At 63.1% G+C, this 23,814-nt stretch overlaps 2 protein-coding genes across 2 annotated transcripts; one reads left to right on the top strand and one right to left on the bottom strand.

The window, feature by feature from the left end:
• The first annotated feature begins 9,265 nt into the window (after nt 1-9,265).
• Nucleotides 9,266-18,019, top strand: SEMA3B (semaphorin 3B). Its single transcript, XM_057374808.1, has 20 exons — nt 9,266-9,635; nt 10,392-10,598; nt 11,138-11,270; nt 12,827-12,954; nt 13,802-13,959; nt 14,040-14,102; nt 14,191-14,310; nt 14,385-14,478; nt 14,565-14,684; nt 14,993-15,138; nt 15,232-15,346; nt 15,423-15,492; nt 15,577-15,721; nt 15,825-16,044; nt 16,133-16,224; nt 16,398-16,439; nt 16,534-16,691; nt 16,803-16,858; nt 16,939-17,078; nt 17,162-18,019. The coding sequence occupies exons 1-20, from the start codon at nt 9,266-9,268 to the stop codon at nt 17,600-17,602; spliced, it is 3,018 nt and encodes a 1,005-aa protein (XP_057230791.1). The 3' UTR covers nt 17,603-18,019.
• Nucleotides 18,020-18,844: 825 nt separating this feature from the next.
• Nucleotides 18,845-21,074, bottom strand: LOC130578580 (2'-5'-oligoadenylate synthase 1-like). Its single transcript, XM_057374783.1, has 6 exons — nt 20,780-21,074; nt 20,328-20,622; nt 20,073-20,248; nt 19,749-19,990; nt 19,528-19,663; nt 18,845-19,444 (listed from the first exon to the last, which is right to left on the bottom strand). Exons 1-6 carry the CDS (start codon nt 20,972-20,974, stop codon nt 18,941-18,943), a joined length of 1,548 nt encoding a protein of 515 aa, XP_057230766.1. The 5' UTR covers nt 20,975-21,074; the 3' UTR covers nt 18,845-18,940.
• Nucleotides 21,075-23,814: the final 2,740 nt, after the last annotated feature.

Here is a 23,814-nt window from a genome sequence, read left to right as displayed (position 1 = left end):
AGCTCACCGGGGCTGTAAAAGGCGGCCAAGAGCTTCCGCCCTGTAAGCAAACACAGCACAGGTGCTGGSGATGGGGACAGCCTGTGTGGGCCTRATGGCATGGGGTGCAGCCACTGCCGTGGGGCAGTATACTGSAGGACCTGTGGGAAGTGACTTGGAGGCTGTCTGCTCCTTCCCGGTCTCCAAATGCTCTTCCCCTTCTGCTGGTACAAATGCAGCCATGTCTACTTTTTACTGTCCCTTCTCTTGTCCAGTTTGTGACAACCCTCTCCATGTTTCCTCTTTCCAGGTGGCCAGAGGACATGGGCTCCACCGGGCAAGCTGAAGCTTTGCAGAAAATCAAAGCAGTGAGCAGAGGAACAAAAGAGAGTGAAGATGTCCTCAGAATGTCCCAAAGCCTGCCCCAGCATCCCACAGCTGACACACAGCAGCTTCAGGCTCATWCAGCTGGACTGGCAACATAGAGAGGAGCCATGAGAGGAGAGGGGTGGGCTAAGACCCTGCTCTCGACCCCCTGAGCCCTCTGGTCAGCAGTGCTTGCCCAGCGCAGCTCWGGCCAGTTTCACCAGTGGCTCTGGTGGTGTCAGGGCTCCAGTGGATTGCAAAATTGCAGTCGTGCGGTTTTCTCCAGCTGGCTGGAAAGTTTGACGCCAGATTCCCGTATGTGAGGAGCCTTCAGGGGAGCACGGCACAGCACGACTCATCTCGCCAGCACATCCTGCCTCACCGACGGCAAGGAACCGAGTACTGTGCCAGAGCCCTCGGCCTCAGCACACCTCCGTGGGGTTTGCCTCCTCACCATCTCCCCCAGCCAAAAGCTGCCCTATTTCTTATGCTTCAGCCGTGCTCCGAGGGCAAAGAATTAAGTGAGCCCATAAAACCCCTCAGCCTCAAACACCCCAGCACGGACAAGGCCGGCCAGGACCYAGGCAGGAAGCAGTGGGTGCCATGTACGGCCGAGGCACGCTCTCCTTGTCACGCTCAGCTTCCTCCCCCGGCCCCGAGCCCGCTGCCTGCTGCTGCCTGCTGCTGCCCGCTGCTCCCAGAGCCCAGATGGCAGGAAGATACGGCAGAGATAATGGTTAGATTTGCAGCCCAAGCAGCACATTTCCCCCGCCACCACCGTGACCTCTCGAGTAAGAAGTCTCCTGGAGACTGCCCTTTCCAGGAACATTCCAGTGGGTGCCTCTGGTCCCCATCACTGGCCACCCCACAGACACAGTAGGGCTCCAAGACCCCCACTCCCCTCTAGACCCCATAACCAGGAAACAAATAAGGCACAAAAGGGACCAGGAATGCTGGTTGTAGGAGGAGAGGGATGCCTGTGGCCTGCAGCATGGGCTGGGTGGATCCCAGAGTGACACCTGCTTGAGGCCGTGTCCAGGGCAGGACCTTTCCTGCCACCAGCCYTCCCTCCACACAAGCACCCCGGTGCTGGTAGCATGGTGCCTGGACAGAGAGGTGGCAGGGAGCAGCTGGTGGCCCCCTCCCTCGCCCTTGACCGCCGCCTCCCTCGCGGCACATGCTGTCATGTGGCAGGGCACAACAACAACACGGGCTAATTGGTTAATGTGATTTCAAAACATGATTTGCAATTATAACTCACCAGAGAGCATTCAATGATCCCGCACATCGGAGAGTGGGTTTTTCTCCTTCGTTTGTTCCTGGAACCTCGAAACCAATTAACTTTACAGAAGCCAGAAGCAAAGCGCTGCTCAGCAGACCTGAAGGGTGGGTTATCTCTCTGCTCCATCGCCTCCCTGCCAAGCGACAATCTGGGCACCAAGGACTGCAGGACGAGCCCCGGGGTAACCCCAAAGCTTCTTCCTGCACCACTGCGGGGTYTGGAGGGACCTACACAGCTCCAAGCCATCAAGCATCATGGCTGCTTGAGAGCACTTGAGGACAGAAGGATGCCCTGAGCCCTAGGATGTGGGAATAAACTGCTCCTGTTGGCACAGGGAGACTGTCCCTTCAGTCCCCTCCAGAGGTGCTGGCACCTGCTGGCAGCCTGCTCATCTCTGCCACCCAGGCAGGGCAGCCGTGTCCCCRCTGTCCCCACTGGCAGCACCCACAGCCCCACCAGAGCCAGAAGCTTTGTTTCTGTGGGCTGCCCATCCTGAAGCAAAGGCTTAAATGCTGTTAAGGTAATTAAGCAAGGACTTAGCAAGGGCTTTAATACCTTTAAATGCAACTCAAATGCTTTTCCAGCCAAACTAACCCAAGTAGCCATGATGGTCCTGAAACATCCCGCACCCACCCAGTGCCCAGCTCTCCTGAGTTTTGGCTTGTTTCCCCAATGTCCCCAGTTGCTGGGCTCTGTTGCTGCCCACATCCCACTGGAAAGCCAGGCATGGGGCTGGTAGTATTTTCCCTTGGGTGGACAGAGATGTTGGGTGCCACCAGTGGCTGGAGGGATGTTCCAGCAGCTATCCCTCGGGATGGTGATGCGGCTGCACTCTGCTGGGGACCCCTGCTCGCAGGGGAACACTCTCACCTGCACAGGGCCCGAGTCTCCCTGGGCTGGGAGCTGCCTTCCATCAGCTCCCCAGGCCTCAGGGTCCTCCATACCACAGGGAGCTCGGCATTCCACATTGCAGCCACCCAGGCTTCCTGAGGACAGGGAGGGAGCTCAGRCAGCTGCCAGAAACAAGGAGGAGGCACAAGGCGATGCCAGCAGTGCAGGACAGCAAGGCTGAGCTGCCCAACACCCCAAATTCCCTGGGACACCTCCTGGGTCCAGGGATGAGCGGCAGCCAGGGAGAGCACATAATGTTCWGCAGAGAAGGAGCAGGGCTCCAGCATGTGGGGCAGGGTTGGGGGGTCCCCAGTCCCTGGGGAGGGGGCTGTCCTGTTCACCTCCAAGCTTCCAGCAAGCTGTCAGGGAGTGTGGAGCTGGCTGGAAGGCCCAGGGGGGATGCTGGGCGTACTGCCCAGGGCCCGGGCAGCAGGGTGGCAGATGGCTGGGGAGCTGGGGACCGGGCAGCAGGGGAGGACCAGGGCACACCTTTCAGCCCAGACAACTGTAGCATCCTTGTTTAGAGTTATAAATAACTGGGCCAAAAATGGAGCCGTGGCCACAGCCGTGTTGCTCCTCTCCCCAGGGCACTGCGGTCGGTCCAGAGTTGACCAAGGAGCAGCTATGGTCCCTGCAGTCCCAGTGAAAGGGCAGAGGCACCAGTAGGGCTGTCCTGGACCCCCACCCTCGCTGGGGTGACTGTCAGTGCCAGTCCACCACAGGCTCCTGTCAGGTGTGGTCCAGCCATGGGGAAGAGAGGGATAAAGGCCCTTTCATGGCAAAAGGGTTCAGTGAGAACAGCCAAAAGCCATGAGGGTGCTCAGGACTGAGGCTGCCMTGCCCCTCAGCACTAGGGCTCCTGAGCTGCCACAGTGGTGTGATGTGGGGTGCCCGCCCCAGCCTGGGGGCAGCTGGGGAGTGCTGAGTGCTGGGTCCCAGTGGGCACCCCCAGGTCCCTGCTGGCATCACCCAGCCTTGTGTTTGGGTGGACTAAACCTGGCGCTGTTTCAGGCTGGCGTGGTGGCCCTCTCCAGGGTTGGGAAAGCCCTGGGGCAGCTGCCCCTCTCCCTCCCCTCTGAGCTGGCTGACAATTGGCTGCCCGAAGGACGCCGGCCTTGATCCGCATCACTGGCCGTCCCCAGGGCCGAGCAAACAGAGAGGAAAACAGCCCCAGCCGGCTCCTGCCACCGCCGGCGTGCAGCCAGCCCCCGGCACCCCCGGTGTTCCTGCTCCTGGGACCCCTGACACCCAGCACCGCCCTGCTGGTGCTGCCAGGTGGCCAATGGGACTGACCCACCCGCCCCACAGCCAGCAGAGAGCCCAGGGGCTGCAGGGGCTGAGCAGGGAGGAGGAAACAGAAAYCACAATAAGCATCCTCTGTGCTGGCAGAGGTGCTGCCTGCGATGGGGAAAGCGAGGCACAGCCAGGGGGGCACTGAGACCACTGGCCCTGGGTGAGGGGCCRTCCTTCCTTGTCCAGTCCAAGGGTCGGCTCGCCCAATTCAGCGCTGTTTGCCATGGGGCTGGGCCAGTCCCTGGGGCTGCAGTCTGGACAGGCCAGCCAGTTGGTGGCACGAGGCCAGCACAAGCCCAGGGCACGTGCCCTGGCCTTGCCCAGCCACCTCACATGTTTCCCCCACAGCCCAGCTCCCTGAAAYCTTTCCCACCAGTAGAGCACGGGGCTTCATAGAAATTCCTCCGGTACTCTTCCAGAGCTGCCCTGTTGGAAAGGCACCTTARGACCACCAGGTGCCAGGGGATGCCAGAGGCCAGCTGCAGTCCCATTCCCCCTTGGCACGTCCCATGCCACCCAAAGTCCTCCCACACGCTCCATGGCACTCCTGGGACCCTCACCCTGCTGTGAGCAGCAGGACCCACCTGCCACCAGCACTGGGCTCGGTGGGCTGCAGGAAGCACAAAGGAGAGCTGGACTGGGTATGGGGAATGTCATCAACAGTGGCAGTAGCCACCGTGGCACAATGGTGACACAATGGTGACACAATGGTGACACAATGGTGACACAATGGTGGCACAATGGTGACACAATGGTGACACCACAGCAGGGTAGCGATGGGGATACAAGCCCCCAACTGCACTACAGCTGTCCCTGGGAAGGTCAGACCATGGGTGCCAGGCCACGGGCGGCTGCTCCAGCTCCGCCGGTTCTGCCCAGAGCGCTGCCCGCTCCCGCTCTGCCGCCGGCAAGGTCAGCGCGGTGCTACGGCAGCCCCGGCCCCGCCATCGCCCCGCCGCCGGCCAGCCGCTCCCGGTTCCCACCGGCTGCAGGGACGGACAGGCCGATGGTGACCCCGCACCACCCACGCGGGACATGGCCGTCCCGTGACTCTGTGGGCTGGTGATGGCCCTGCCCGGGAGCACCGGGGAGCGCGGGGGGCACCGGCAGCGAGCACGGGGGCGGAGCGGAGCAGAGCGGCACGGCCGGGACCGGTGCCCGACCGCTCTCTGCCGGCAGCCGGGGGCACAGCAGCACCGTGCCCGCTCTCCGCCCTCTGCCCGCCCACTGACCGCCCATTGCCTGCCCACGGACCGCACCCAGCCCACGGACCGCCCATTGACCGCCCACTGACCACCCATTGCCTGCCCACTGCCCGCACCCGGCCCGCTGCCCACACCCAGCCCTCCCCGTGCCTGCCCACTGCCCGCCCACTGCCCACACCCTGCCTGTCCACTGCCCACACCCCGTGCCCACTGCCCATACGCTGCCTGCGCACTGCCTGCTGACCACCAGCACATTCCCCATCCCCCTATCCACTGCCCACCCCGTGCCTGCCCATTTCCTGCCCCCTGCCCGCACCTTGCCCACACCTGCCTCCCAGTGCCAGCCTGGCCCAGCCTGGCCCCACTGGGGCTTCCCCAGCACCCACCACCTGGTCACACCCGTGTGACTCCAGCCCACATTACCCCAGACTTGTGTCCCCCAAGCCCTCTCCTCCCACTTGCACCCCAGAACTCTGTATGCCCCTCTGTGGGACAGCCACAGTCCCTCAATCTACTCCATGGGAAGTGGTGGCCACGCTGCCTGGAACCTCTCCAATGGGGTCACCTTTTTCCCGAGGGTTCTGGCCACTCCCTTGCTTTCCATGGAGCTCAACACTGCGAGGTGCCCTGTGGTTTCGCATGGCACCACACGGCACAGCACAGTGATCCTCGGTCAGTTCTGGGAAACATGCTGAGTGCTCAGCTGTGCRGTGGCACTGACATCCCAGGATCATGTGTTCCAGCCCCTCTCCACCTGCCCGGTCACAGCTGCCAGGACAGCGTTGGCAGAGTCCCTGGCTGCCCTGAGCCCACCCCACGGCAGGAGTGGCTCAGCTGGTGCCGGCTGCTCGGGCACGGATCCTCAAGGCTGGATGCTCTGCAGCCTCTGGCACAGCCGTGTCAGCACCTGGCCACTGTCACAGAAGGAAAACACATTCTCTCGCCTTCAGATGGAATTTCCTGTTTGGTTTTTTTTTTTTTTTTTATTAAAATGGTGCCCATTGCCTCCCATGCTGGCAGGCACTGCTGAACAGAGCCTGGCTCCCTTGGCTCTCTCACCCCATGCCCTCTTGGAGGGCAGATGGGCTGAGATCATCCTCTCCCTCCGGCAATGGGTTTGTGCCCAGCCCAGCCCAACACGCTGCCCGCTCTGTTCCGTCCAGCCAGCTCTGGACACCCCAGCGSATCCAGCCACAAGATGGACTTTCCTTCTCCCTCCTGCCGTGCCTGAGTGGCTCCTGCTGCGACAGAGCCACTTCAACCCCGCTTCCCAGGATGCCGGGAAGGCCARAGGAGTCATGCGGCTCAAACCGCCCCAGCCCAGCTGAGAACTTGTTACACATTTACCCTACATTAATGAGGCGTCACCGGCTGCTCGGCCTTCGGACCGCAGCGATGCTTCGCAGGCAGCCGCCCGGCCCCACGGCAGCTATGGGGGTACCACGGGGTGAGTCCCCCCAGAACGGGCACCATGGCAGCAGCCTCATCCCCTTCCTCCCGCTCCAACCCTGCTGGGCTGGGCTTTGCAGGAGCAGATGAGGCACTGGGACGGTGATGAGTGCCTTCACCCTGGCACCTTTCCAAGGCAGGAACAGGACCGAGCAGGCAGGAACGGGTGCTTGGGGACATCGGGATGTTCCGCAGTTGCGGTCAGGGATCCTAGGCTTGCTCGCACCTCTCCTCCCTTCCAAGCGCAGGCAGAGGGGGTGGCAGCACCCCAGAAAGCCCTGGGGTCCTGAGGGGCTGTTCCCAAGCGGCCAGCCAGGTCGTTGGATGCAGAGGGAGGACACACGACACAGTTGCCTTTTGTTGGTGCCGGCCCCGGGAGCAGGGACCGGGGCTTTGCATCCCCTCCCTCCACCCCCGCCGCTGGCGGGACTGGCGCCCAGCACCGGGGATTTGGGGTTTAAAGAGCAGGCGGCAGCCAGAGCCCCAGCTTACCCGCCGGGCGAGGAGGCAGGCGAGCTCCGGCAGAGCCCACGCACCACAGCAGGTGAGATGGTGGATTTGGGGCACCGGGCTGGCCCACTGAGGGGGGGCGTGGGGTCGGGGGACTGGGACCATGGGCGGTGGTGAAGTCCCTGCCTCCCCTCGGTGGGTACTGGGTGCCAGCGGGCTTGGGCGTGGTCCTGAGAGGGAACTGAAGGCATCATTGGGCATGTGCCACCTCCTTGTTCCTGTCACCCCACAGCTGAGCAGGGACCCCTAACCCCTGTCCCAGCGGTGCTGGCACGGGTGAGCACCACCGTGCTGGGAGGTTTCCCAAGCCATGCTCCTTTCCTGGGCACTGCTTTATGGGAAGGGGGGGCTCACCTGGTGGCCTCCCACCTGCGGTCCTTCACAGTTCTCACTGGCTCTGTCAAGGCAGGGGTTGCCCTGGCTGGCACCTGGGTGAGCTCCGAGGCGATCGGGAAAGGGGGTATCCTGAGGCTGGGCACGGGGCTGGGCAGGAGCGGGAGCTGGGCCAGCAGACAAGGCCCCATTGTGCCGTGCCGGGGCCGCTGGCTCGGCCATCAATAGCCCCATTATGCTCCACGGCGGCCCCCGCAGCCTTCCCAGCCTGCACAGCCCCCCGGGAGCACCGTGGGAGGCAATCTGAAGTGGCTGTTGTGTTGGGGGGCCGGGGTGAGAGGAGCAGGGTGAGAGAAGAGGGCAGGGTGCCGGGACTCCTCCATCACTGCCCGCCTGGGTGCTGCTGGGTGCTGTGCAATGCTGTGCTCCCTGGGGCCACCAACTTTGGGGGTGGCAGCTGGACACCCCTGTCGTCACTTCCCTGCCCTTGCCATCCCACCAGACATTGTCTGTGCCCGAGGTGGCCACGGCTGGACTGCTTTGTTCCTRGACAGGGATAAGCAAGTGGGCAGCGAGGGGCTGACATCAGCCCTGGGTGTGGATGCAGCCGGGCCAGCAGGAGCAGATGAATGGTCCYGCGTGCTTCCCGACGAGACACACCCTGGCTAAAATTACTGACCCCATGGCAGGGACACCAGCCTATTTTTAAAGCCCAAGGATCTGAATGCCACTGGTTGGTGTGGYGCAGGGCAGRGAYAGAAGGAYATGGGCAGGGCAGCAGGCRGGGGGCTCAGCCTGCACCTCCCCCTGCCTTCCTGCTGGAATGGAGAGAGGGTTTGGATGGTGGCAGGAAGCCTGGGTGTCCTGCTCCTGCCCCACTTATGGTTTTGAGCAGTTTCAGTGGTTTTCAGTGCAGGRCACATGGCCCCTCTGCCTGTCCCAGAGCCTGGCTGCTGGCAGACACAAAGCCAAGGGCAAATGGTCACTTGGGTTCAGGAGGATAGGATCCTGTAATACCAGGATCCTTCCTTTTCCCTTTCCAAAAAGCCATTGTCTTGCACCTGGAGGATGAATGTCCCCTTCTTCATCACCACCCCAAAGGTTCATGATGTACCCCATGGCTCAGTCTCACAGAAGAGTCACACGATGATGGCACCCCAGATGTGATCAGGCACTGGGGTGCACACAGCAGCCCACATCCCCTGGGCAGCCCAGATCGGTCCAGCACAGGGTTGGGACAATTAAAAAGGGATTAGCTGGGCTACACCAGCATGGCGCTGCCGGGAGCCGGTACCTAATCCCGGCAGGAATGCACTGGGGCCACAGGGGTCCCTGCTGCTGGGRTCTCACAGCAGCATGCTGTGATGGGGGATGGACATAGGGTCGGGGTGGGACAGACAGGATGTGAGCCTAGAGCTGGTGTCACCCTGGGACATCGCCACCATGCTGTGCTATAAGGATGCAGCTGTCTCAGGCACGTTTGCTCCCTGCCAGCCAAGCCCTCACACTGGCACACTTGGGATGCCGTGGGCTCTGTCCCCTCCGGGTCACATCCTCCCCCTGCACCAGRGGTGTGGCAGCCACACAAGGCCCGATGCCATCCCATGGCCCAACACTATCTACCACAGATGGACTCCCAAAGAGGTCCTAAAGCCACATCTGTAGCGCCATCACGAGCCTGATGAACAAAAATATAACTTTTTGCTATGACTGGTATCCCCTGAGCCTGGACACCTCCATGCTCCCTTCTCCCTCCCCTGGAGAAGTCACCCCACAGGTCCCCACGGAATCCCCAGGGCTCTTCTGGTGAAGTACCATTCCTGTTTGAGGTGCAGGGCTAGGGGATGCCTATCCCAGCCCTTTTCCTTTCACGCAGGGTCCCAGCAGCCGGTGGTCCTGGTCACCCATTCGATGGCATGGATACACCCCATGCCTGCTGGCTCACCCGGCACCGGGGATGCGGGAGCGTTGGCCGTTGCCTGTTGCCGTGCCGCCCCCGGAGCCCTGCGGGGCGGAGAGGAGCCGYTTCCTACCGCAAACACCGCTGGGGGCTCGGGCGCTGCCGGCAGAGCTACRGATGCTTGCCGGAGCCGGAACCGCCAGGGGAGACTTGGCCGAGGCAGCGATCCCTGGGTGCGGATCTGCCAGCGGCAGGGGCGGGATCAAAGAGCGAAAGCGCCAGCACCTGCTGGTGCCGTCGGCGGTGACACCCCCGCGCTGGCGGGGAGCCAGGCCACCGGCACCTGGCTGTGAAGCCTTCCGGGCTGGCAGAGAGCGCAGGGATGAGGACTGGATGCTGGTGGCGGTGCCCATTCCAGATGGGGACGGTCATCGTGCCAGCGCTTAGTGGCTCCGGTGCCTGCCAGGAACACCCTGTGGGGCGGGAAGGGGTGGCCGGCGGCCGACGTGGCGCATCCCTCCCGCGCCGCTTTTTCCGGGATGGAAGCCCGGCCCTTCTGACGCTTGATGGTTTCTCCAGGAGGAGCCGCTGCCAGCAAGGTCCCCGCAGGGCTCCAGGGCTGGGTGATGGTGACGTCACCTGGCCACCTCGCCACGCGTGCCGGGAGTGGCCGTGGTTGGAAAAGTCCCAGCTTGGTGAAGGGAAACTGAGGCGCGGTGYTGGCATATCACAGGAAGGTGCCCACTGTGCAGGGCTGGGCACGACATTCCTGTCCCCACCATCGCAGCCTGCCATCCAGGGACGGCAGGCACAGGGACGCCATGCCCAGCCGTGTGGGGGCCACCCAGCACAAAGTCCTGATGGTGCCTGGAGAAAATCTCACCGCAGAGTAACCCTTGCTGTACTGGTGCCGGTGCTCCCCTGCCACCCCGCCCCGTCCCCCTTGCAGCCCACAAAGCTGGGCTGGCACTCAGCTCTGCGGCACAGCCAGGAGAAGAACAAGTGGTAGTGCTGGAACAGAGCCTGCCGGCGTGCCAGAGCACCAAGGCTGGCAGCACGAGGGTTACTGGCAGCGGGACAGAAGGGCACTGCCCGGGCACCCTGCCTGGCACAGCTTCTGCCTACTACTGGCCTCGCTGCATGGCTCTGGCTGCCTGCTGAACTCACCGCCTGCCTGTGCCAGCTACCTGCCTGCACCTGCACCTGACCTGCCGGCACCTGCTGCCCGCACTCCCTGCCGGCCCGCCGCCACTCGCTGCCCGCTGGCACCCACTGCCTGCACCCACCTCTGCCCGCACTCGTGCCTCCCCACGCACCCTGCACCTGCCTGCCTGCACCTCTGCCTCTCCACTGATCCTGGACCTGCGTTCCTGGTCTCCTGCACCCGCAGGTAGGGACAGAACGGACCGGGAGAACAAGGCAGGTGTGGCCCCGAAGGCAGCGCGTGTTCCCCCCGCCCCGAGCCCTGCCCGCCGAGGCACGCGTGGCCCCGCTGCCGGCACCACTCGGCACTTGCTATTCTTGGCAGCGGCAGCTGGAAAATGGGAGGCAGCRGAGGAATTTTGTTTGCTCCGGGCTGGGCCCGGGCCAGACATCTGGGCTGCAGCTGAGCGGGGCGCAGAACCGGTCCCCCGTACCCCCGGAACGGCCCCGGGAACCCCCGGCACGGCCCCCACACCCGGGCAGGCAACTGCCTGTCCCGGGAAGGAGGTTAGCCCCGCCACCACTCGTGCGCTGAACGACATGTGTGCTGAGCGTGGCATCCTCAGCTGTGCCCCGGGGACAGGGGGTGTCACCGTGGGTATCCCTGAGTGTCACCCCGGGCCACTGGGATGGCAACACGGCTCTGTGCKTGTGTGAGTGGCCTGGGTGTTCGCGTGTCTGTGTGTGTGTGTGTGTGTATGAGGGTGCCGCGTGTCTGCTCGTAAGTGTGTGTTCGCACACACGTGTGCGCGTCCCTGTGCGCGCCCCCGGCCCCGCCCCGCCCCGCGGGACCGCCCCGCTCCCTCCCGGCGGACGCGGCGGGCGGGGCCGGGTCGGGCCGAGCCGAGCCGGGACACAGGTGGGTGCCGGGGGTCCGTGGGCCAGCAGGGTGCGGAGGTGGCCGGCGAGTGTCCCGGGACGGGGTCCCTGCGCTGCTGTCGGGGGGCTGCCCGTGCTGGCACGGGGGGGATCGCGGTGGGGTTCGTGTCCCCGCTGGCACCGTAGGGCTGGTGTCGGGGCTGGCTCGGCGAGTTTCGCGGGCTGGATCTGCCAGGGTGGGCACCGAGGGTCGCCACCGCTGCTGCTGCTGCTGCCCACCCGCCCCCCGGCCCCTCGGGTCAGCCAGGTCAGTGCCACGGCGGTCCGTGCCCGGGGGTCTGCGCTYGGGGGTCTGCCCCGGCCGCTCGGCAAGTGCGGGCAGGCGGGATGCCCTCAGTGGCCCGGCACGGCCCTGGCTGGCCACAGCCGTCGGGGCTGCCGGAGCCCGGCGGGTCCCGCGCCTCATCCCGGCGCCTCTGTAAATGCCATTAGCGCGGTCCGCCTTCGTGCCGGGACACCGGGCAGCCAGAGCCGGCACTGCGCCCAGCAAAGCTCTGCCTGCTGCCCGCTGCCCGCCCCGGGCTCATCTCCACCGGCCAGCCTGGAGGGGGCTGCCCTGCCCGCAGGAACCCCAACCCATGCCATGCAACCCCAACTGCAGGCCRGCATCCACCGGTGCTCAGCTCACGCAGGGCAGCAGAACCTGGGGTGATTGCACCGAGCCCGGGTGCTGTGGTGGGCCCTTGCTTGTCACCGTGTCCTGGTGAGACCCCAGCGGCTGTGCCACGGGTGAAACCCACAGGGGCTGATGACCAGCATCGCTCAGTTTGTGCCTTGTGCAGCATGGCCAGGGGGGCAAGGTGGGATCTGTGTTTTGGCACAGTGCCCTGATAACCATCACCTCCAGAGCGTGCTGCTGGGAGGAGTGCTTCCCTACCCTGTGGCAGGGTACCCATCAGAGTTGGCAGACACACCAGGATGGGCTCCTCTGGGGATTGAGGGCACCCACTCAGCCAGAGCTCTGCAAACCCTGCTCCCATTTGCATGGTGGTACATTATAGGTCAGGGGCTAACGGTGGGGCGGTAGCAGTGGGGGAAACTGAGGCAAGGGACACCATGACTATCATGATGGACAGCTTGCCCAGTGCTCGGAAGCTTACTGACTGCCCAGGGTGCCCTACCTGGCTGTCACCACTTCGGTGCTTGCTCTGCCCTGGTCCCCATTCCTATAGGACAGCTCTCTGCTTGCAGGCAGGAATGGGCAGAGCCAGCACCCTCCTGCTGATGGGCTGCAGATGCTGCTTAGCTGGGCTGCCTCAGTTTCCCTTCGGGCAGGAGGTCGTTCCTGAAGCCCGTTTCGTTTGGGGTGGGATTAATGGGGGCCTAAAAACAGAGAAGAGATGTGACTGGTTCATGTCCCCTGCAATTACCAGGTTGAGCCCGGTGGGGAATCCCCCTYGTGCCGTGCCTGGGGTCGCCCTATGCCGATGCTCAGAGCTCTGCAGACACCATCGGCAGCATCGGGGAGGGATCGTGGTCTGGGAGCTGTGGGGAGGGGGCTGTAACCTGAGCTGAGGTCTTGCCTCTCTGCCCCAGCCGCGGCGCCACCAGCCAGACCCCGGCCATGAGCCGCACGCTGCTCCTGCTGCTGCTCCTGCTGCGCGGCCTCGCTGCCGGCCGCCCCCCACCCGCTGCCACCCCCCGTCTCAAGCTGTCCTTCCCCGGTGAGCATGGGACACGGGCAGGCGGGGGGTGTGGGGTCAAGTGTGGGTGTACTGCTGGCGTGTCAGCAGCATCCAGCATCATCCCGAGGGACGGGATTATCCTGGGGGGCAGCGTGGTGGGAGGGGTGCGAAACCCCGGCACTGGCACGTCCCCAGCACTGCTGCCGCCCTCCCCGCGGGCTCTCAGGTGTTGTTGGTACTGGCTGCCGTGTTCCTTACCTGATGCCAGCCCTTCCAGGGCCACCTGCCTGCCCTTGGGGCCATGCCTCCTCACTCSCAGCCCCGGCAGGTGCCAGCTCAGGTGCCCCTATCCCTGTGCGCACCATGGTGGCACCCGCTGGTCACAGCTGTGCCATACCTAGTGGGAATGTCGTGCCAGCCGGTGCCGTGTCCCCACTGGCCACTCCATGGGCTCCTGCGCGGCGCAGGGGGCTTTGTCCAGCGGCGGGTCTCAGCGAGAGCTCTCCTCCCAGCCTGACAAAGGGCTGTTTGTTCCCGCCACGGTGGGATTAGCTCCGCGGGGCAGGGAACGGCCCCTTCTCCCCCTTGCCTGCCACGGGGTGAGCGGTGCAGAGATGGGTGCTGAGGGACATGGGAATCCATGCTGGGTGTTTTGGGGACGAGTTTGGGGGGACGCAGGGATGGGTGTGGGGCTGGCATGGGGGATGAGCGCTGGGCAGGCCAGGGCTTGGTGAACCTGGTCAAGCCAGTGGGACAGGTTTGGGGGAGGGGATGGCATGGCAGGGGGCCGTGGCCGGACCCGAGCTGCCTTGGAGCTTATCTGGGRCAGGGGAGAGGGATAGGCGGTGGCGGGGCCGGGCTGAGCAGTGCCGGTGGGTCCCGGCAGAGCTGCGGGCTCGCCATGGGCTGCGCCTCTTCTCGCTGGAGCGCTCCTGCTGCTACGACGCGCTGCTGCTGGACGAGGAGCGCGGCCGTCTCTTCGTGGGCGCCCAGAACCACCTCCTCTCCCTGGCCCTGGATGACATCAGCCAGCGGGACAGGAAGGTAACGGGGTGGGGGGCACATGCTGGCGGGGCAGTCCCGGGTGCACCAGGTGCTGTAAGCATCCCCTTTTCTATCCGCAGATCTACTGGCCGGCTCCCGTGGAGTGGAGGGAAGAATGCAACTGGGCCGGCAAGGACATCACCGTGAGTGCTGGGGGGAGCTGTGGGATGCCAGGGCTGTGCCAGGGGTCTGCCCCAGCACCACCTCACCCTTCATTCTCTCCATCATCAGGCTGAGTGCATGAACTTTGTGAAGATCCTGCACCCCTACAACCGGACCCACCTGTATGCCTGCGGCACTGGTGCCTTCCATCCCGTKTGTGCCTTCATCGAGGCTGGCCAGCATGCAGAAGTGAGCCTCCCCTGGTACCACCACAGCCCCCAGCTGCTGCCACCTGCCCACCTCCCATTCTTACCCCTCTCCAGGAGCCCATTTTCAAGCTGGACCCGCGCCACACTGAGGACGGCAAGGGGAAGAGCCCATACGACCCCCGGCATTCAGCCGCCTCTGTCCTTGTGGGTAAGGGAACGCTGAGCACGGTGCTGGCTGCAGCGCGGCACGGAGTGCCGGGGGTCCCCCATAACGCTTCCCTCGGTGCCTGCCAGGCGAGGAGCTCTACTCTGGGGTGGCCACCGATCTGATGGGCCGTGACTTTACCATCTTCCGCAGCCTGGGCCGTCGTCCCTCCGTCCGCACGGAGCAGCATGACTCCCGCTGGCTCAACGGTCAGTGCTGGGCACTGGGAGGGTGGCAGGGAGGCTGACGGCACCCCGGCGTGGCAGTGCTGCTGTCTGGGGGCATTGGGGCAGTGACTCCTCCAGGCTCACCTGTAMCTGTCCTTCACTGCCTCCAGAGGGTGATTTCAGGGGTCCCCTGCAGACCCCCGATGTYTGGTGGGGTCCCATCCTCACTCTGCCTCTGCAGCTGGGCAGGRCTTGTTCTGCACCCTCCCCTGGGGCCCTGACAGGTGCTCCGGGGTCCCTGGGGAACAGAGCTAGTTTAGGCATTGGAGACATCACCCATCTGTCCCCAGAGCCCAAGTTCGTGGCCGTATTTTGGGTGCCAGAGAGTGAGGACCCTGACGACGACAAGATCTACTTCTTCTTCCGTGAGACAGCAGTCGAACGGCAGCAGGGACTGGGCAAGACCAGCTTTGCCCGCATCGGCCAGATCTGCCGGGTGAGAGMATCCAYGRGCAGGTGGGCTGGGGGCCAGGGTGYCCAGGKGTGCCYCCTGCTGCTGCTGACACTGGTGCCCTCCYTTCCCTGGCAGAATGACGTGGGCGGGCAGCGCAGCCTGGTGAACAAGTGGACAACATTCCTGAAGGCTCGGCTTGTGTGCGCCGTGCCGGGACCTGACGGGGCAGATACCCACTTCGATGAGCTCCGTGAGTGAAGGGGGATGCGACCCCCCCAGTGTAGCTGTGRCAGCCCTGGCAGCACTGATGCCTTCCCTGCTTGCAGGGGACGTTTTCCTGCTGCAGACAAGGGACAAGCGCAACCCTCTGGCCTACGCCATCTTCTCCACCTCCAGGTCAAGCCCCCTCCCCAATACCCCACCCACACCCAGTGGTGCCCCCCTTGCCCTCTCACATCATTCCCCTCTGTCTCCCWCCAGCTCTGTTTTCCAAGGCTCAGCTGTCTGTGTCTACACCATGGCCGACATCCGCCGGGCTTTCCTGGGCCCCTTTGCGCACAAGGAAGGTCCCAACTACCAGTGGGTGTCATACCAGGGCCGTGTACCTTACCCCCGCCCGGGCATGGTGAGTGGTGTCGGGGTGTCCCAGCTGGTGCCACCAGTGGGATGTCCCACTTGGGRTGGTGGCAGTGGGGTGTGAGATCCYGCTTAGTGTTGTCTCCCTGCAGTGCCCCAGCAAAACCTTCGGCACCTTCGGCTCCACCAAAGACTTCCCAGACGAGGTGATCCAGTTTGCCCGTCACCACCCGCTGATGTACAACCCTGTCTTGCCCCATGGCCAGCGCCCCCTCTTCCTGCAAGCCGCTGTGCCCTACACCTTCACCCGCATCGCTGTGGACCGTGTCACCGCTGCYGATGGCCACTACGATGTCCTCTTCATTGGCACAGGCATGTGGTGACCCCAGGGATGGGCAGTGAGGGAGAGCAGGGTGATGCTGGGGCTGGGACCCATGGCCTCACATCTCCCTGCCTGCAGATGTGGGCACAGTGCTGAAGGTGGTCTCAGTGCCCAAGGAGAGCTGGCACCGCATGGAGCCGCTGCTGCTGGAGGAGCTACAGGTCTTCCAGGTGAGGGTCAGGGTTCCACACCCCACCAGTCAGACTTGCCTGCAGTACCCCTTTGTGCTGTCCATGCTCTGGGTTGTGCCAGGGCACTCCAGCCGTCAGGATATGGGAGCTAGCAGCCTGCACGCCCAGGTTCCTCCATGCACCCTTGACTTCTGCCCATGCTCTGCCCACAGGATGCCTCCCCCATCACCAGCCTGCAGCTCTCCTCCAAGCGGGTAAGCAGGGACCTCTGGGCATTCTCGTGTCCACCATGGCTCTGCCTAGCCCCATGCCACAGAATGGAGGTGCTCAGCTCTGCTTTTYCCCCAGCATCAGCTCTACGCTGGCTCGGCCACAGGGCTGGCCCAGCTGCCCCTGCACCGCTGCGGTGCCTATGGCAAAGCCTGTGCCGAGTGCTGCCTGGCCCGGGACCCGTAYTGCGCCTGGGATGGCAACACCTGCACCCGCTACGTGCCCAACACCAAAAGGTAGGTGACATGCCAGGGTGCGGTGCTGGGGCAGTCAGCCTGCCCTGAGGCCATGGCGAGGAGCACAGCTCGCGCCGCTTCAGCCCCTGCTCCTCCACCGCCTTCCCACAGGCGTTTCCGCCGCCAGGACGTCCGCAACGGTGACCCCAACGTGCTTTGCTCTGAAGGTGAGCTGGGACACGGCCAGAGCCTGGGGGCCGGCACTGCCATGGTGATGGGCTGACAGCCAGGCCGTGTCCCCCCCCAGATCCCCGGCGAGACAGCGTGCCCCAGAAGCAGCTCTACGGGGTAGAGGGAAGCACGGTCTTTCTGGAGTGCATCCCCAAATCCCTGCAAGCCCACGTCCTCTGGACATACCAGCGCACCCTGAATGATCCCCAGCGAGAGGTAGGCTCTCYCCGGCCAGGTAGCACCGGTGGGACCGTGCGCTGCCGTGCCGAGCTGACCGCCCATCCCCGCGGCTGCTGCAGGTGCAGATGGACGAGCGRGTGGTGCGGACGGAGCGGGGCGTCCTGCTGCGGAGCGTGCAGCGCGCCGACGCCGGCCTCTACCTGTGCCACGCCACCGAGCACGGCTTCACCCAGCCCCTGCTGCGGCTCTCCCTGGAGGTGATCGGTGCCTGGCAGGCCGCGGGCGTGGCATCTGCCGGAGACCCCCAGCTCGCCGCCGGGGTCCCCGGCCGCAAGGTCTGGTACCGGGACTTCCTCCAGCTGGTGGAGCGTCCACCGCTGGGGGCCACGGACAAGGTGTGCCAGAGGCTCTGGAGCCGGGGAAGACCCCCGCCCCCGCCCCGGGCTCCCGCCGGGCCCCCCGGCCGCGGGCAGGGCGAGGAGCCGCGCAGAGCCCGCCGCCGGCGCACCCACGAGGGGCCGCGGGCCGAGCGGGGCCCCCGCAGCGCGTCCCCCTGGTGACCCGGGGGTCGGCCCCGGGCGCCGGGCTCTGCCTAGGAGCGGGGCCGCAGGTGGGGCACAGCCTCGGCCGCTGCCGGCAGCGCTGCGTGGGCAGTGGCGGGGCTGCAGCTCCGGGGCCGCGGGAGAGCAGCCGGGCTGAGCGGCTCCCCGAGGAGCTGCGGACTGCCCCTGCCACCGGCTCCGACACCGSTGGGGACCCAGCCGGCTGCCGGCATCGCAGAGACACCGAAATATTTATTAACGACTGTTACGATGAATGTAAACCTGCAGAGCCAGGCAGTGTCCCCCCAGCACGGCACTGCGGGAGGACAGCGCAGCAGGGTCACCCTCGGGTCCCAAAGGGGCTACAGGCAGGAGTGGGAGCACGGAGGGGCTGGACAGGCACTGGTGGGACGCAGGGGCCCAGCAGGAGGAGGGGGGCGCAAAGGGGAGATGGGGGGGCATAAAGGTGGCACTGTCCTGGTGTGGAACAGCAGCACAGGGGACCTTGTACTAATTGAGCACAATAAAGCAGATTCAGCTGCCCAGGATTCTGCGTCTGACCCAGAGCCCCAGGAAGCACTCGTGGGGCAGCCCTGTGCCCTACAGGGTGGACCCCCTCTTGCACCCCAAGCCTAAAGGGGTGGAACGTTCAACAATATGGGAGGGCTGAGGGGAGACAAAACCTTCAGGGACATTGCCAAGGCTGATGGGTTTTCCAGCTCCCCGTGTTTTCAGCTCCACTTTGACTTCTGGAAGGTGAAAACCAAAATTTCCCCAGTGCCAACAGGCAACAATTGAGGCAGTGACCGGACGTGACCTCTGAGTTGGTTGCCTCCTGCTGTTTGTGGTGGTATCAGGAACCCTGGTGGCACTGGCCACATCCCATAGCCTCTGGTGACACCATGCCACCAGCACAAACCATGTCCCAGCACTGGCTACACCCCAGCCCGGACACTTGAGCCCTTGGTGTGGGCACAGGCGGGCGCTGGTACAGGCAGGAGCAGGCAGAGGGGAGGCAGAGAAAGGAGCTRCTTTTTCTCCTGAGCTCCTGCTGGCAGCCGGCTGGCATCCCTGATCCCAGCAGGCACCCTGAGCTCAAAGAGCACTGCTTTACTGCATCCCTGTGTCCCTGTGCCATCCCAGCAGCTTGTGGTATTGAGATCCCCCCTCATCCCAAAGGGCAGATGACCCCAACCCCTTGACCACCCCATGTGACACCTGGCACTGTCACCAGTGGATCAAGCAGCACAAGTGTCAAGTATCTACCAAAGCATTTATTTCCAGCATGGCAGGGGGATACACAGGGGCATGGGTTGGTGCTGAGGGCAATGCTCAGGAGGGCAAGCAGGCACRGAACTAGGGGTGCTGGGGGCCTGCACCCCCCCGGAGCCGCAGATGCATGGTGATTGTGGTCATGGGCCTGATGTTGTAATGTGCCAGCGTGTGCTGGTCCTCCAGCTCCCTGGAGTCATAGGTCAGGCGCTGCTCATTGGCAGAAGGCCCCTGGCGGGCCTGGATCTGCTCTTTCAGCTTCCGGACAGTGTCAGTGGGCAGCACCGTGTAGGTMGTGGTCACATTCCTGTGGTCCCTCACCAAGACCTGCATCTGCTGGGGCTCARTCTGCAGCAGCACCAGCGTGGTGTCGTAGAAGATACCGTACGTGGCCAGGGTATCAGAATCCTGTAGGATGATGTTGCCCTTGCCTGGCTCCTGCTGTGCCAGGCGCTGCGTGTACAGCGAGATGCCCCAGTCCTGCTGGATCATCGTCTTCAGCTTCGCAATGGTGGTGTAGGGGCTGACACGCTTCCTCAGTTTGCTGCCCGACAGCTGCATCACGTCAATGGTCACGGGCCGGGCTGGCTGTAGGGACAGCAGAGAGGGTGGGCAAAGCCAGCAGGGGCAGGGGTGGGGACTGTGATGCTCACAGGCTCAGGTAGCCTTACCTCCACATTCCAGGGCTGGACATTTTCAAGGAAGGGCAGTGAGTGGCGGTACATGGCAGCCAGCTGCGCCATCAAGTTCCAGTCCTTGTCTTGGCCCAGGATCCCCGTGGGGTCAGCAGGGTCCAGGATGACAGGGCTGCAAACACAGAGTGGGCATCGCTGTCAGCCCTGGGCAGTGCCATGGGGCCAGTGGACACACTCCTACTGGGCGTGGTCCTCACCGGGGACTGCACAGCAACCCCTTGACATGGTGACCRATCTGTGGGTGCTTGAGAGAGTAGTACTTCTCCCAGTAGATGCAGATCTGCCGGTGCCGGCACAGCAGTTCCAGCACGGTGCAGAAGCCCTCAGCCATGTCAAAGGAGTCACGGCAGCCTGTGGCCTCCTGCCAGGCATAGACGGTCAGCAGCTCCAGAGCATACTTAGGGGGCAGGTGTGCATTGGGGTACTGTGGACTCAGCAGCTGGGGAGAAGACAGAAACGGGGGTGAGAGCTGGCTGGGGTGGGTGTCTAATGGGATCTGGGGAAGTTGTGCAGCCCCTCACCTCCTTGTACCAGTACTTGACCAGGCGCAGGAGGTTCTTCAGCTTGGCGGGGTAACGCTTCACAAACAACTTCTGCAGCTCAGTGAAGCAGGGGGAAAACTCCCCAGGCTGGCTGCAGGCCTGCAGGAGCTTCACGTACACTTCTGCATTCGGTGGGGCATCCTGGATCACCTGCCCTGTGGGGTGAGAAGAAGGGTGAGAGCCATCCCAGCACTGACACCAGTGCCTGGCCCCGAGCCAGCCCGCAGCCCTTACCCAAAGCATCGTAGGCGGGCAGGATGTCCACATCGATGGACTCTCTAGTTAGCCTGGAGGACAGAGTAAGGCTGAGGGAGCGCGGCGTGTTGTCAGGACCTTTGTACCTGGGTTCACTGATGRACACATCAAACTGCAAGCTCTCCCTGCAGGTCTTTAGCCTTATCATGATCAAATCCAGGATAWCCTTTCTGTTCTTCTTCTGCTCCTCGTAGCTGGGTAAGCAGCTGAGGAAGAGCACCACATCGGCGTCAGAGTTATTCTTCAGAGCTGTGCCCTTGCCTGCTGAGCCGCCCTGCAGAGAGATAGGCTGCCTGCTCAGCACCACTGCTGGCACCAGGATCGGCTGCCACCACTCCTGGCACGTCAGGGGAAACTGAGGCAGGGCAGGAGCTGGAGCAGTGAGACAGTGGRAAGGGTGGCAGCTGGCCCCTAAGCCAAGCAGCACTCACCTTGACAGTCTTTTGGACGTGGATTTCATCCCCAAAGCAGTCTCTCTTCAGGAATTCACATATTTGTCCCACCGTCTCCTTCACCTGCGTGGTGAAAGCCGTGCTGGGCTGCAGGGTGTCGGCGATCCAGCCATCCAGGTTCTTGGCAGTCAGCGTTCTCAGTTCGTTCGCAGATGCCCCCTGGCTCGCAAACATGTTGGCAGGTGTGTCACTCTCGCCGCCCTTTTCTGCCTTGTTGTACCCTATGTCAACTCCTGTCTGTCCCCCGCAGCCGGCTCCTGTCGGCAGCAGCTTTTAAAACTTCCCGGGCCACCGCCCCGATGCGTCACCGCTGGGAACTTAAGGTGGCTCTGAGTCCTTCCCACGGGGTCCCCCGGGTGACTGTGGTGCCACCACCGCACCAGGGGGGGCCGGGAGGGGACAGGAGTGGCTGCGTGTCACCCTGACATCCAGCTCGGGTGGTGGTGGCAGAGAGAGCTGCCTGCAGGCTGACTCTGGGTGCTGTGGGACCTCATAGCCCAGGTGCCTGCAGTGACACAGGTCTCCCCTGGGTGCCCAGCTGGATAAAGGCAGAGCCCCACTGCAGGGACCGGCACCAGTCCCATGCTGGRGGCTCGAGTGTCCGGGCTGGGGCACAGCCAGTGCTGGGACATGGCTCATGCTGTGGCATTGTGTCTGCAGGGGCAACAGGAGGTGGTCACTGCCACCAGGTACCCTGGTGTCATCACGGGCGATGGAATGAGGCTGTCACCGGTGTCGGCAGATGCCCTGGCATTCACTGTAGGCAATGAGATGCACACATAGTCATTGTCACCGAGGGTCGTGGTGTCGACCCCATCAGTGGGACACGGATGATGCCAGCATCACCAGGGAGGCTGGTGCTCTCCCTTGCAGAGGGATGCAGCCRATGCCCGCTGCCCAACCAGAGCCCCCGGTGCCCCTTGATCCCGGGAGCAGAAGGCAGCGGGGAGAACGGGCAGGATATTGCTGCCCGTGCTGCCTTAAACCGGGAAATCGGGAGTTTCCGTTTCTGTTCCTGACGCAATTTCGGTTTCTGAYTCTGCCAAGCTGGAAACGAAAGTGCAAGGAAACCCGCGACTGCCCTGCTAGTCCAAATAAACTGGGAAGAGCCAAATAACAGAAACTCACACACGGAAACTCGGGGCAGGGTCAGGCACAGCCAGGAGGATGGGCGGGGGCTGTAGGCACAGGGGGAGTATGCTCCTGGGAACAGGAGCTGGCAAGAATGGGAAGAGGAACAGGATAGGGAATAGGGGCAGGAGCAAAAAGGGGCAGGGGATCAGGACATGGGCAGGAGACCGGCAGGGGCTGAGGAGAGGAGGGAGGGAGGGGCAAGGATAGGGACAAGGATGGGGCGGGGAAAGGTGAGCAGCAGGGGCAGGGATATGAGTAAGATGGAGATAAGGTCCAGTTGGGGTGAGGGACAGAGACAGGGGTACAGCTAGGGCAGAGAAGAGATGGACAGGGACAGGGATATAGTCAGGAGCAGGGAGAAGGACAGAAATAGAGATATTGGTGGCAGCAGCAAATGGCCAGGGCGGGGACATGGGCAGGAGCAGGGATAAGTGTCCCCTCAGTGTTGGGTAGGGATACAGGCAGGRGCAGGGATATTCGGAGTGTAGGCAGGGAGAGCAGCCGCAGTGGGGACAGGGTTACAGAGCTGTGGGTAGGGACGGGTGTCATGAGCAGTTCACACCCAGCCCATGCAGCCGAGGAGTGAGATCAGGGCACCAGGATGAGCATGACAAGACAAATTCTTCATTCAGCCAAATCGGGGCATCCCAAATGTGGCTCACACATGGCTCTCGCACGTTCAAGTGTTGGGGTTACAGCAGGGCTCCACCAATTCCCCGCTGTCCCCATGGCTTTGGAAAGCCAGTGCAATTCTACGGCTTTGGCAAGCTTCTTTCCTCATTCTGGAGTCAGTCTTACTATCTTCAGTGGCACTTATCTGTGAGGCCAGATGATGGGAGGGTCTCAGGGAGGTGTAGGAGGGCTCAGGCTGCAGACCTTATTTCAGGAGTGCTTCACCATGTGGGGCTGTCCTCCTCCTGCTCCTGCTCCTCCTCCCCAGAGCTGGGCCCTGCTGCCTGCCTACCCAACCATAGCTATGCCATGTACAGTGTAGCAGTGGGTACACTGATTGTAATAAAGGCCAGACCGTTTCACTCTAGAAAGACTAATTGATACATTACTTAAGGAATGAGATTTTCCTAATGAGATGCAGGCAGGGACAGAAGAAGGAATACGGGCAGGGATAGTGAGTGGCCAGGGGTAAAGATAGCACCAGGGCAGGGAGAGGTGCAGGGATACAGGCAGGGGCAGGGATAGGGGCAGAGATGTGCAGAAAAAATCACACTGTGAAAAGCCAGTGTCCATAAAGGAGGCAGATGAGTCCTGAAACTTTATTTGAATAAAGGGAGAAAGTCCACTGGGGCATAATTCCATACAGTTTCTCTCTSGAGGTTTCGGAGGACCCAGCCTCCTTTAATCCTAAACTCCCGGCCCCCTGTTGCCCTCTTCCCTTCCCCACTGGCTGAGGTACTAGCAAGGTACAGCCTTCCCAAAYCGCCTACCACAAGTTCCCCCCTTGAACATGTCATTTTCCCTCCAAAGTTCAGAAGTTCAGGCTGAATTCTGCAGTAGACTTTGTGCCAACCCATGTGTCTATGACCCTAAAGTACAGTTCAAACTGCAGTCAAACTGCCTAGGTTCTTGTAACAAACCTGTGTAGCTTGAGGTTAGTAAATATATTCACACCCATTTCTCCWAAAGACCCACACCCATCGAATTGTTTGTAAAGACATTAGTACACATCTTTCCTCTCTGGGACCAGGGATGAAGATAGCATCAGGACAGGAAGAGGCGCAGGGATACGGGCAAGGATACTGAGGGACCAGGGGTGAACACAGCGCTTGGATAGGGAGAAGGACAGAGAGAGGGTCAGAGAAATGGGCAGGGGAAGAGCGGCGAGAAAGGCAAGGAGAACGGCAGGGGCAGGGGCAGGGACAGGG

The sequence above is a fragment of the Malurus melanocephalus genome, unplaced genomic scaffold (genome assembly GCF_030028575.1).
Source record: "Malurus melanocephalus ecotype Western Australia unplaced genomic scaffold, MMel_1.1 scaffold_233, whole genome shotgun sequence".
NCBI classification, from domain to species: domain Eukaryota; kingdom Metazoa; phylum Chordata; class Aves; order Passeriformes; family Maluridae; genus Malurus; species Malurus melanocephalus.
Note: the sequence above shows the minus strand (reverse complement) of the source record. Positions and strands in the feature narration are given on the sequence as shown.